The sequence below is a fragment of the Apteryx mantelli genome, chromosome 2 (assembly GCF_036417845.1).
Source record: "Apteryx mantelli isolate bAptMan1 chromosome 2, bAptMan1.hap1, whole genome shotgun sequence".
NCBI classification, from domain to species: domain Eukaryota; kingdom Metazoa; phylum Chordata; class Aves; order Apterygiformes; family Apterygidae; genus Apteryx; species Apteryx mantelli.
Window position 1 is genome coordinate 73,869,949 of NC_089979.1, and position 13,483 is coordinate 73,883,431.

Here is a 13,483-nt window from a genome sequence, read left to right on the forward strand (position 1 = left end):
CCCCGCGCCTTCGCCCCCTCTCCCCCTCCCTCTTCTCCCCCGCTGCAGCTCTAGCAGGAGGCGGCGCGGACACGCGTGAATGTGGTCTCCGGCCCCCGACGCAGCCGGCCCCAGGTGAGGCCGGGCGGCGCCCGCGGCAGCAGGTCCCCCCGCCCCCGGGGCACCCACACGCGAACCCCCCTCCGGGACACCTCCCCCTGGGTCACCCCCACGCGAGACCCCCCAGGACACCCCACCCCCAGAGCGCTCCCACGCGAAACCCACGAGACACCCCCCAGGACACCCCCACGCGTGCTGTCGTCCCGTCGTCCCCCCCCCAGCCGCAGGCTCTCACGGCGTGGGCTGGGACTGGGAATATGGTCAGGGAAAGGGCCTCCCCCCCCCCCCCCCGGCCTGCCTGTTTTGGGGAGGGGGTTTGTCAGGCTGTGCTGACTCAAGTGTTTTTTGCTTTTACTCAAGCGTGAGTTTTAAAGGTGTGTGCACTTCTCGATCCCACGCACCCTTGTTTATCGAGCTCCTCTCGTTTCCTCTGTGTGTGTGTGTTTTTCTTTCTGTTTTTTTTTTTAAAGACAAACTTGCTGTCAACTGTACATGTAAACCCCGTAACGTGTTCTCATATAGGCCGTGCGTTACAAGCGGATGAAATGTTACAGAATGTGACGCACTGTATTATGTATGTGTGTGTGTGTCTCTCTCTTTCTCTCTTCTTTTAAAGGGCTTATTTTCTCAGCCAGAAAGATTGTATTTATAGGATGCAGAGTCATATAAAGCTTAGTAAAGTAAGCAGTGTTTGCTTGTTGTTTAAAAAAGCTGTGGGTTTTGGTTTTCTGTTTGTTTGGGGGAGGGGAAATGGGGACAAAGTTGCGTACAACTGGAAACAAGGGCCCTCCTGACAGTTATACGTATAAATTGATCTCTCTTTCTCTCTCTCTCGCTCTTTCTCTCGCTCTCCCCTCCAATACTTTTTATAGGAAAAATATGTCTGTGATTCCATAAGAATGGCCTCTGCCCTTCAAAACAGAAAGCCTGTCTGGATCTGAAATATTTTTACTAAACTTTTTAGTGAATGTTAGCTGTCATATTTTCTTCTCCTGACCCCCTGTATGCGATGAGGCAGCTGCGCTGTCCTTTACCCTCTCGGGCTGGCAGGCTCATGGTGGCTGCAGGCTGTGATCACCCAGGAGTCGCCCGGGCGCCTGCTTGTTGGTACCGGGCTCGGTGCTAAGGCAGTGCAGTCCTGGGCTTGGACTGCAAAGGCAACAGTGTTTAGGGCCTAGTATCTAGTGGTAGGAAATAAAATGATACAAAGAGATATAGTCTTGTGCCTCTGGTCCAGGCGGAAGGCTGCAGTGGAAAAAAATCACCATTTCCTGCAGTGTTACGCAGTAGTTTAAGGAAATCTCCTGTAAATGAAACTGGCTGGTTTTCCTTTCTCTTCTCTCCAAACTTGTCTGCCTACATACAGTGGTAATCTATAGCGCAGTGATGTTGGATACTTTGGGTAATAAAGATCAGTTTAATTCACTTTCCCCCAATCCCCAATTAGGCTATAATTGTTTTTGCATACAAAAAAGGAAGTTAATTCTTGTATTGGCTTGTCTGAGCTCCTTTCTCTTCTCACTTATGTGGATAATGTTGCAATTTTTCCCTTCCTCTCCCAGAAGAGGAGAATAATGCTCCCATTTACTTGATTCACATCAGCTTCATTTGAAACTCTGTAAAAATATCATTCTCTCTTTCTGTTACCTTCGCCTTTAGCAAAGCCACCAAAGTCGCTCCTGCTGGTGTGTCCGCTGCTGTCACCTTGGACAAGGAAGACGCAGCCTGGTAGCAAGAGACACTTGGAAAGTCTCAGATGTGGAAATTAAGAACTGACTGCTATTACAGCCAAGATCACATTCATGATTCAGTGCTGTAGTATAAGCCCAGATCAGTGAACTTGTACAGGGCTGGGTTTTCTTTCCACTTCCTTTCTGTGTGGGGGAGTGCTTTTAGATTTAATTCTTCCTCTAGGCTCTCTTTATTTGTATTTTATTCCCTGTGAAAAGAGTGCCTTTGATAATAGTATTTTAAATATGCTTTCATATTTCTGTAGCATGCTTTCTCACACTCCGTGCTTTCCAGCTTCCATGATAAACTGTAGTCTTTTCCTTGTTTCCACCAACTTAGTCAGAACTATAGAGCTGTCTTGGGGTGTAAAACTTTTCTTTTCTACTATGGTATGTTAAATAAATAAGTTTGCAATATTTTGATTACCTATAATTGCAATGCAACTACAGTCATTTAAATACTAAATTCCGATGTACTTTCATCAGAGGGGGTGCAAGTCTTGGAACTGGTTGTTCACCTGGTATTAAATCTCTCTTCAGTACATCGTTTGGAAAGGTGCTTTACACCACAGATCTCCTGCTACCAATAAATCAGTAGTTAGGAGGAGGAGTGTTACTAAGAGTGGTATTTCAAAGCTACCATTATGAGCTGATGCTTATTCTCTTTGCCAATGGTAATTCTAGTCCAGGTCTTCATGTAATGCAAATCAGATTACTGAAATCCAGCGTATGCTGATCTGGGACAGCCGGTCAAGATGTACTCAAGGATCTAATCTTAACTCTGAGTTTAGTTTAAAATAATATTATTGTTCCTCTCCCTGTAAATGCCTCATTCTCATTTTTCTCTTAGATTAATAGTCAAGCTAAACAGATCCTTATCTAGCTAACTCTGACATAAGTGGCATTGTGAGAGTGGCTGAAATGTCCAGGTAATTAAAGAGCTCTGCAAAGTCAACCAATTATTTTTTTTTTCCTAAACTACTGCTTACCTTTTTTTGCAGAGCTAACAATACAATGTCAACTGGAAGGGTACGAACAAAAAAAAAGGCATGTTCTTCAGACCAGTCTCCAGACAACCTACCTTTGAGGAGTTCTGGAAGACAGGTATTTATAATAAGTTAAAAATACATGGTTTTGTACTTTTGTATTTTTTTGTCAACTTTTATAAAAAAAAAAAAAAAAAGGGGGGTTTCAGTGTGGAGTCTTTGGATCGTAGAGTAGTTATGCAAAGAGAGAGAAAGTTAGTTATTTCTTTGAATAAGTATCTTATTTATAAATGATATTTTGAAAAAACAGATCTTTAGTATAACCTGTAGATACTGGATGTATTCCAAATATGATCACGGATCTCTATAGAGCCAAAAAAGGCCATTTGCTCATCTAGACTGAGGACTAAAACAATGCAATACAGAGTACCTTTGAGGCCCAGAAGAGTGTTTTGGTACATAACTTTGTATCTGGAGTCAACAAACAAAAAAACCCCAAACAAACAATGGATATTTTATTTGAGGGGCAGACAACATACCTTTACCACCACCAATCAGTACCAATAAGTATGTGAAGAAGAGATTTTGTTTTTCTGAAGGAGAGAGAATGAATGCATGAGGCTTGACTCATTCACACGTGATGTAGTTTAAAACATGCTTTAAACTAGAAGCTTTGCTTATAATTTCTTTAGTAGCATCAGTTAGACTAAGGCAAGTCATTTTTAGCTTTAAATGATATTTCCAGCTTTTTTTTTTTTTTTTGTAAAAACTGACCTACTTTGACAGTTGTTTCATGCTGCAGCTATTTCACAATGTATTGAAAAGGTTTGATTTGTATCATTTTAATCATTTGAAGCTGTGCCACCAACTACAGAACAGTTTGAAAGCCACAGTGTAGCAAATGCATTTGTGGCCAGATTTCAGCTATTCTTTATTAGGTAAAGAAGAAGGCAGCTGAAGCAGCAGATGATGATGATGAAGCATCGGAGAAGAAGTATAGGAAGTGTGAAAAAGCTGGATGCACTGCAACATGTCCTGTTTGCTTTGCCAGTGCAGCTGAAAGGTTTGCTTCTTTTTATTTGCACACCTGTATTTTTCATGGGCTTTCCTAAACTTACATTTGAGGTTTAGAATTTGAAATACATTCTGAAAAAACTTTCATTTCTAAATGTGCAGGGAGAACTGAAAGGTACTAAATGTCTCCTTGCAGGCTTAAGGTGCCAGGAAAATGTCACAAATTATTCCTTTTGCTGGTAACTTTTTTCTGTGAAAGTTGCTAATTCTGATATAGAATTTCTTTAGAATAAGCTTATTTAGGTTATTAATGCTGTCTTTTGGCTCACACCTTGCTTCTGCAAAACTGAGAGCATTTTTGTGAAATCAGAGGAAGCTAAACTTGCCATTAAGATGGAAAATGAAACCATCATTTACTACAGAAATTCTTTGTCATTCCTTTGTTGAAATGCTTTACAATCCTGGGTGAGATTCTGAGCTTGAAATTTTAGGTCTTGGAAGACAACAATACTTATCTGACCATTTTGTCTCAAATAGCTCATAACTTTGTGCACCTTATTCAAGTACTTTTGCATTCTGAACCTGGAGGTACTGAATGCCTTATGATGGGGGGAAGATCTATCCATAATAAACAGTGTGTCTGACCTCGTTATGCAGTAGGCAGACTGCATTTATATGGCATTGTTCCCTCCCTTGTTGCTGGAGACAAACTTTCCCTTTTTTATTATTTTGCAATGATAAGACAATGAAATGAAGCTCTAGATCATTTTATGTGTGAATCGTTCTTTGGTATCAGGAGTTCAGTGCCTTAATGACATTGTCATAGGAAAGGCAGCTGTTCTGGCTGTTGATAAGAGACTCATGGGTAAATGAGCACCTGATAAACTGGCGTCAGTAATATTACTTTTTTTTTAAATTAGGAAACGATGGACACTGCATATTCATCTTTCCAAAGTCTTGTTTTAATATTTTGATTTCTTACAAAATACATACTTTTGACATTTATTCGAGATGAGGTCCTTTCATGGCTAGCTACTTCAGTTAGTAGCTTAGGTCACTGCTTTTTACCACCCGTACATTTATCTCTAGAGAAACATTTCATTGAGTTTAATGAGAGTTTTCTCTGAATGAAGAATGCTGGACTGATTGCTTTGTCTGATGAATATAATCATTGCTAACGTGTATTTCTTTCTGAGGGTAATAAACGTGCAACTATTTACTCAGGATTTTGTCTCATTGGGTTAAAATTGCAGCCAACTCAGTCACGTGAAAAAATAGGCAACATCTGTTTTGTGTTCAGATTTGCATTTATGGTTTTGTCAGTTATCCTGGGGAATAGGTGTTGTAATGATTTATGAATCGATTGGTCAGAGACGGGAAAAGACTCCTTCAAATGATCTCTCCCACTCTGCACTAATACTGGAACAAAATGGAGCAAATTAAGGGAACTGTAAGTTCCTATGGAGAGAAACTTTGCCTTCCTGTACATTTGGAAAATGCTTAGTGTGTCACAGCATGGATTGTAAGAGCAGCACATTTCACGTTCAGGAACTGCCTGCTTAAAGGGTGCTAAAGATGGGCTCGGCTGACCGTTGCGGGACTCCAGACGAGCTACACAACTGCACGTTGTGTGCATTTTGCCTCCTCTGTATCTGGCGTTTGCTCCGTTTGGAAACAGGAAGTCTCTGAGACAACTGAAATGATCCTCTCATTAATTGTTATTTATATGACTAGTGCCTTGTGCGAGGCAGACATCATGAATATAACGTAAGGCCCTGTCCTGTCCTTAGCATTTTCTTCACATTGTAGAAGGTGCTATTGTCAATAGGGAGGCTTTTGAAATGTATCCTAATGCTATTTCTATGTCTCTTGTGTTACAGATGTGCTAAAAATGGGTATACGTCTAGATGGTATCATCTTTCCTGTGGGGAACACTTCTGCAATGAATGTTTTGACCACTATTACCGAAGGTAGATTTGCTAATTAAGACTGCACCTTTTCAGTGCTTGTTAAAAATTTGGCAGACATCACAACCGTTGAAATGTCATACATAATATGTCTACACACGCACATGCACAAAGGATTGTCTTTTGGCTTGCTTTATTTGAAGTGGGGCTTAGATACTGTTGGGAAATCTGCAGGTGTTGTATGGACTAACAATCAACTTATACATAGTACCACAAACAAAACCAGTTGCTTTTAAGCAGGCTGTTTTGTCTGTACAGTTATTCTAAAGCTTTCCTCTTTTTTTAAAGCAATATCATATAATTTTAATTAATAAGAATAGTTTAAGTAAATCTATTTCTTTCATATAGCAGTTTCACTTTACAATAGGAATTCAGGAGACCTTGCATCTTTGTAAAAACCAAGTCAGTGAGCAGATGACTAACTTTTTATGATTAACTCTTGCAGTTCAGTGACTGTGAAGACACTGGTCAGGCTCACAGAGTGCTCTAGGCTCCAAAGTGCTTTCCATGTGAGTGGGAGCTGAGTCCAGCTCTATTAAGAATTTTAGGTACTCATGTGTGCAGCGGTGCGTGTAACTCAGCCTGGACCTTAGATACTCAAATGTGTGCTCATTGTCAAGAGGACATAGTGGCCAGGATGCTATTTATTGCTATCATAAGATTCATGACAGTCTCCCTTTTTTATTAGGAAAAATATAGGACCATCTTCAGTCTCATTTCTCTGTCCTTATATAAAATGTTTAATTTTAGAATAACAGCTGTTGCTTAAAATGAACTAGATCATTCATTTTTCTAACTGCTTGCTGTTCTCTTTTCTCTGTCTTCTTAGCCATAAAGATGGTTATGAGAAATATACTGCCTGGAAAAGGATTTGGACAAGTAATGGTAAAAGTGAGCCCAGTCCAAAAGCCTTCATGGCTGATCAACAGCTTCCTTACTGGGTAAGACAGAGAGTGATTTGTGGATTAGGGTGTATTTCAATGCGGTGGTAGTTTGAGAAAGTATACAGTTTTGTTTTGGTATTTAAATTACCTTATTCTGTTCCATCCTTTCCATCTTTTCCTTCTTTCTTGCTCTGAAAGAGTTTCTAATATTGTAATCAGATAGCAGGTCAGCTGAGTTTTCACAGGGGCTTTCTAGTAGTAGGGCTCTGAGGAAAGGTTCAAGATAATAATTCTGGTCAGCTTCTCTGTTGCTGGAGATCTTCTCCAAATCCCAAAGAGAGGACAACCTTCTCTTGTTTCTCAGTGAAGTAGCACCTTGGATGTGCAGCGTTCAGATAGAATAAGACATGGTAGGGAAGAGGGAGCATGCCTAAAGGAAAGTGCGAGTGCATAAGATTTCCAAAAAATAAATTTTATATTTCCATGGTAAAGGGAGTAGAAGAAAAGGAAAGACTGGAATGGCAAGAAGTATTCTTCTAGTGGTGAACAACGCCATTTTGAAGTAATGCTTGCAAAGCCCATTAAAAACAGTAGTAATCGGGTATAGAATTAATTTTGGAGTTAGGTTCTATGGTGAAATTTACTCTCTTATGGGAGATTGGCACAAGATTTACAAATACCAAATGTCTTGCTCATGACATGTGGATTACATGGGAATCAAGTTAACAATTGTATTTAACGCTTTCCTCACATTTACCTTCTTTCTTATTGGTTAGCATGCTTCATTAACCTTATCTATGATCAGACTGTAACAAGTAAAAACATGGTTTTTTTTTTAACTTGTAGGTGCAGTGCACAAAGCCAGAATGTGGTAAATGGCGTCAGCTGACAAAGGAAATCCAGCTGACACCACAAATAGCAAAAACGTACAGATGTGGTATGAAACTGAACAATTCTACTAAGGTAACGCAGACCTTTGCTCATATTGAAACTAACTGCAAGTTGATTTTCTTGTTTGCAGACATTGATTTCTTCTTGTTTTGCTTCTTAAATATTTTAGTATCAAAGCAATTTCTGATGGCCTGGAGAATTGCATGATTAGAGTCCTACAAGCTGTTTGGACTCTTTGTTTCTGAATGAAAATGTCAAAACAGAAGTATCCAGAATACTGTTTGTCTGCACAGTCAGTTGCAAAATCATTAATTTTGAAGCTGTTGAAAGATATCAGTATGTACAAAATAAACCTACACTAAAATGTTTTATTTTGCTCAGCATACTTCACTATTGAGGAAAACATTTGAAAAGTTCTATGAGCTTTTATTAATCTTTAGCAAGTTTGTCTTGGGGCTTAAAATGAACATTTTTGGCTTTAGCAGGAAGATAACTCCTGAAATTTCATAGGGTTTTTATACTGCCATAGAATCTATATAGTAAGAAACATGAGATGAAAATGCTGCCCATATGAAAAGTGGAAAGGTAAACATTTCACCTCGAAATTCTTTGATAAAGATACTCTTAAAAAAAACCTCATATTTATTTTTAGTCTAGACTGGACAAATCTTTCTGGAAAATGTGGAATCTTTCCAGAATTTTTCTACAGAATTCCACTCCTTTTTTTTGTTGTTTTTTTGTTTCAGTGTTCCACTACACTACTTGGAACAGGATGTATATTTTAATGTCTGATGAGTAGATAGATCAGTAGAAACTGTTTAATAAATGAGAAACATTTGTTGGAGTGTTCTGGCTTTATTGTGTGCTGTGTTTTTAACTATGCATTTCTCCTTTTATTATTTGTTTTTACTAATATAGAATAATCATCTGTGCTACACGAAGCTAACAATAATACATTTTTTGTTTGCATAGAAAATTTAATTTTTTTCATTAATTTTTTTTTGTATTGCTTAAGAATAGTACTGATATAACTCACTTTTCTTTCAGACTGAGGGCTCGGACCAGTGTTCTATGCCTGAGGACTTGGTGAGTAATGGTTGTTCCTCCTCATTTGTCCTAGAGTATAAAAGCAACCTTAAAGCATGGCATGTGTCTTTCCTTTTCTTAGTCCTTTGGCTAATTATGGCGGTATTTATGCATTTTGCTCAGGAAACCGTCAGACACTATTTGCAACAGAGCATAGGGCTGCCTTCTACTTCTCTTCTTTTTCCTCTTTTCGCTTTCTATGAAAAGTAGTTTTCAGGGGGTTCTTGGTGTCTTTCAAGGTTTACTCCTAATTCTGCGTTTTGAGCAGGCAAGACAGCATTCAATTGCCAACTTTCAAATAAAAATCCATTCCCCAAATTTCCAGGTCTTTCAGGTGGCTTCTATCCTAGTTAAAGCTAGTCATCTCTTTTTGGAACTGTACAAGAACATCAAAACATGTTTTCTCTCTCTTCCCCCTCGTAACACAAAACTATACTTGGTGTACTTTGGTGTTGCAATGCTTTTATAATAATGTAACCCTGCATTTCAGATTTTGTCTGATCAATAAGCCAGTGTTGGCAAGTGTACCTGAGGTACCTCTATCCCAGGAAACATGTTCAAGTGCATTATTGTTGACTCTTGCAGAAGCTTTGTGTTTTAGTTTCCTTAAGGCATTTTTGATTTGTAAATCAAGGCTGAATCATTAGTGTTTGCTAGGGATTTAGAAGGTCTTTGATGGGGATAGTGGAATCTAAGTAAAATTGATCAGTTAGTTTGGACTTTTCTAAGTTCAGATTTCTGGATGCATAAACAACTGTAAACATTTTATCAAGGGCCTCATAAGGCATAGATTTCTTGTTATGGCATATCTTGTCTGTTTGCTTTCCACAAGGGTGTGGAGTTTGTGAAGTTTCAGCTCCATTTCTGAGGAGCAGGTTAATGCTACAGTTTTCTGTGTCAGGCTGAGGAAGGGGAAAGAGGGAGAGAAAATGTCTTTATGACTTGCAATTCTGAGATTGGTACTTCTAGTGCTTTTTGGTCTGAGTTTTGGAGGGAGGGGGGAATTGGTTCATTTTCCAACGTTTTCCAAGTACTGACGTGTTCTCTTCTCCCCTCTTTCCTTCACTTCTCCGCTTGGCCAGAGAGTGGCTGAAGTTTCAGACCATTGGTGGTACTCCATGCTCATACTCCCTCCTTTGCTGAAAGACAGTGTGGCAGCTCCCTTTCTAGCTGCATATTATCCTGACTGCGTGGGCATGAGTCCATCCTGTACCAGCACTAATCGATTACCTGGTGAATCCAACATTGTGAAGTTAGAGCACTTAAAGAGCGTGCCTAATTTGACTGGTAAGGGCCATCTGCAGGGCTCTGTTGCTTAAATAGGTGTGGTAAATTTTGTCTTGTAGCTGAGTTTCTAAGGCATATAATGCTCCTGACTCAGAAACACTGGCTCTTTTCTCAGCACTAATACACACTCTCGGTGTGACTGCCTCTGTACTTCTTGCCTGTAAACTAAAGGTAATATATTTCTCATGGCATTTCTTTTAGGTGTAAGCACAGACTGCATAGTCTTTTTGATTACCACCTGTCATTTGTTGATAGAAATGGGAAATTAACATGTGGGTACTTAAATGTTGTTTGCATTCTTAAGGAAATGAAGATTTATTAAAAAAAACCCAAAACCAAAAAACATGTTTTTGCTAGTTTTGATATTGTGGATCTTTGGGGCTTTGGAGAAAGGACTAGACTCCTTAAGGCACTCAGATTCTCTTTAGCTTAACTCTTTGCTAATGACAGCTTTGAGATCGAGAGCCTGGGAGGTGCAAATCTTCTACGGATCTGCAAAACAGGTCAGGTAGGAAAAATGGTAATTCAGGATTTCTGTGCTCATGCTTATTGATTATACCTCAATTCTAGCTCAGAGAGAGTGCTTTGAGGAAAGCTGAGTTTCCACATCCTAGCAGGCTTTGTTCTCCTTAGGTACTGACAATACCTCTGCTTATCTATTCAATAGATACCTGTCTGCTTAACAAACAGGAGAGGGGTTCAGAGCTGCATTACACAGAGCTACCAATACTGCATATGGTAGATGATTACTTTTAGTTTCTATCCACTCCGGGCAGTATTGGGAGTTGAAGATGAAAGGGGTTCAGAGGACCACATAAGCCTGTACTGTCTGCAACAGCAGTGGCAGTCCTCAAATTTGCTTTTAGATCTTGTCCCTTGTTAGACTTGTCATGGTACCTGCGGGCACACACTGTTTTTCTTACAAAAGGTAAGCCCTGATAGGGCCAGGACACATCAGGTAGAAGGATAATAATTAGTACTGCACAGCCTGGAGGGTAGAAGAGGGAGAATAATATAAATGAAATGAAATCATTCTAAAGGTGGCTAGAGATTCAAATACTTCATTACTTGTTTATCTATGTGAGGTCAATGGGCCATCTTAGAGGGACAGGGAAGAAACAAGAGAGTATGACTAATTCTCCGTGTGTCTTTATTCAGTTGCAGGAATGAACAAATACTTCCAGCCCTTTTACCAGCCCAATGAATGTGGTAAAGCACTTTGTGTGAGGCCAGATGTCATGGAACTGGATGAGCTCTATGAGTTCCCAGAATATTCACGAGACCCTACCATGTACTTGGCTTTGAGAAACCTGATTTTGGCTCTATGGTACACAAACTGCAAGGTAGGAGATGGTAATAGTTAATTGTTTTGTTTACAAATAATAGGTACTTTTTGGGGTGGGGAGCTTTTCTGGGGAAGAGGGCAAAGGGATTGGATTTTATTCTCAGTCATCTCCTTATACAGCACAAAAATTGTTCCCATCCTTTTGAAAATCCACTCCGAGAATAATAATAGAAAAGCTTTAAATTTGTTTAATGCCAGGAAGATTCTCTTGCAGTAAAATGCAAAAGTTTTAAAACTATTAAGACTTTACCACATCTACCCATCTATTAATTTTTAAAGTGATGCTTGAACATTTCTAAAGTGTTAGTGGGTGCTTTATTTATTATTATTATTTTTTTCATGTGAATGTTGGGTAGCAAGCGATTGTCTTTTTGCTTCTAGTAGCTCTATGACTTTGCCTTCAATAGAATTGCTACTATTTGTACTTCATATCAAAGAAAGCAAGAACCTGCTGAAAGTTCACATATGCAAGCTTGCAGATACAATGTCAGTATTAATGTGTGAAGGTTTTGGATATTAATCTATTTTTATTTCAGTTTTGCTGAAGTGCCATCTGTGAGCATCGCTAGCAGTTAGATTCATTTCTGCAATGAATTCATTTTCATTTGATGCATTTCAATACCATTCCTGTAGTAATAGACCATACCATGGAGTTCACAGGAGTATCTTGCAGACTCATGCTTTTTTGCTGTGATAATCTAGCTTTTTGTTTATAGGAAAGCTGGAAGAGAGAAACTGTTGACATACTCTGTAAAGCTGGCTGGCAAAAAAACTTCCCCAAACCTAACTTTTTAAATGTTCTCAGAAACCTGAATGATTCATGATTAACCCTTAACATCTGACTTACAGTTTAAATATGTTGTACATACATGAAAATATTAGACTACCAACGCTTTCCTTTTTTGTTTCCCTTCTGCAGGAGGCTCTTACTCCTCAAAAATGTATTCATCATATCATTGTTCGGGGGCTTGTGCGTATTCGCTGTGTACAGGAAATGGAGAGGATACTTTATTTTATGACAAGGAAAGGGCTAATTAATACAGGGATTTTATCAGTCAGTCCTGACCAGTATCTCCTTCCTAAAGAATACCATAATGTAAGTAGTTGTAATAATCCCTATGTTAATGCTATAAAACTAAATGGCACATATATTTTTTTGGTTGTGGATTTTTTGCTCATGATCTGTCATTCAAACCATGTCAGAATTGCATCTAAAAGCAGACATATTACATGTTTTTCACACAGTTCTCATCTGCCTTTAATGGTTATTGAAACTTTAGACAACGGACCCTTGCTAGCAAGGTATTTGTTCCCACTAAAATCTGTGGAAACCAATCCCTATGCTTCCCTAAGCTCTTCAGACAGATGGAAACTGTGTGAAAAACATGCAGTACATTTAGGGTCTTCTCATGGCTTAACATTGTAATACACCTGTGCTTCCATAGGTGAGGAAACTCCTATTCCATACTGTTTTGCAAGAACAGTGATTAAAGAGTGCATATTTATGACTAGCAATTTGTATGACATCTCACAGAAACTTATCAAATGAATATGTTCTGTAATGGAAAATCTAGAAATAGTAAGTTGATTTATATATGGAAGGTGTATTTGTATGTGTGTTTAATTTATAAATTGTTTTTTAATGGTCAACTACATTTGTTATTGAAATCATCACAAGGTAAGTGCTATGCTCTGGATTGTGTTACTTGTTTGATAACTTCAACTGTTTTAGATAAAATGAATAGAGATATCTGCTTTTAAAATGCTTAAACTGTAACTATTCTCAAAGCTACAACTGGCCTTTTCTGTATACTAAATGTACTATCACCTCTAAAGGTTATCACTGATTACTTTAGAGGACAAGAGAGCCTAAACTTTTGAAACCTGTGGATATTTTAACTTTAGCAAGAAAAATGTGCAAAATGATCATTTTTCTTCTTTTAGCTCAAATTTCTATTTATTTATTTATTATTAGAAATCTGTCATTATTGTTGGGGCTGGGGCAGCAGGATTAGCAGCAGCCCGACAACTGCACAACTTTGGAATTAAGGTAAGGAACTTCAGAATGCATAATTAAAAAAATCAGACTCCTACTTTGAAAGTGTTCTTCATCAAAATGAAGAAAATAACAGTCCTGTTACAAATATCTATGTGTATAGAGCATCCTAATTCATTTGTAAATTCTGGGGTTTTA

At 38.7% G+C, this 13,483-nt stretch overlaps 1 protein-coding gene across 2 annotated transcripts in view; it reads left to right on the plus strand.

Annotated features, from left to right (window-relative positions):
* The first annotated feature begins 53 nt into the window (after positions 1-53).
* The window catches only part of KDM1B (lysine demethylase 1B), a 28,837-nt gene continuing 15,407 nt past the window's right edge, over positions 54-13,483 (plus strand). For both annotated transcript variants that reach the window (XM_067290898.1, XM_067290899.1), the window contains exons 1-11: positions 54-114; positions 2,831-2,933; positions 3,754-3,878; positions 5,710-5,799; positions 6,626-6,737; positions 7,527-7,643; positions 8,619-8,657; positions 9,740-9,944; positions 11,103-11,287; positions 12,209-12,385; positions 13,265-13,339. In XM_067290898.1, the coding sequence (XP_067146999.1) occupies positions 80-114; positions 2,831-2,933; positions 3,754-3,878; positions 5,710-5,799; positions 6,626-6,737; positions 7,527-7,643; positions 8,619-8,657; positions 9,740-9,944; positions 11,103-11,287; positions 12,209-12,385; positions 13,265-13,339 (1,263 nt within the window). In that variant the 5' untranslated portion in view covers positions 54-79. The remainder of the gene's footprint in view (positions 115-2,830; positions 2,934-3,753; positions 3,879-5,709; positions 5,800-6,625; positions 6,738-7,526; positions 7,644-8,618; positions 8,658-9,739; positions 9,945-11,102; positions 11,288-12,208; positions 12,386-13,264; positions 13,340-13,483) is intronic.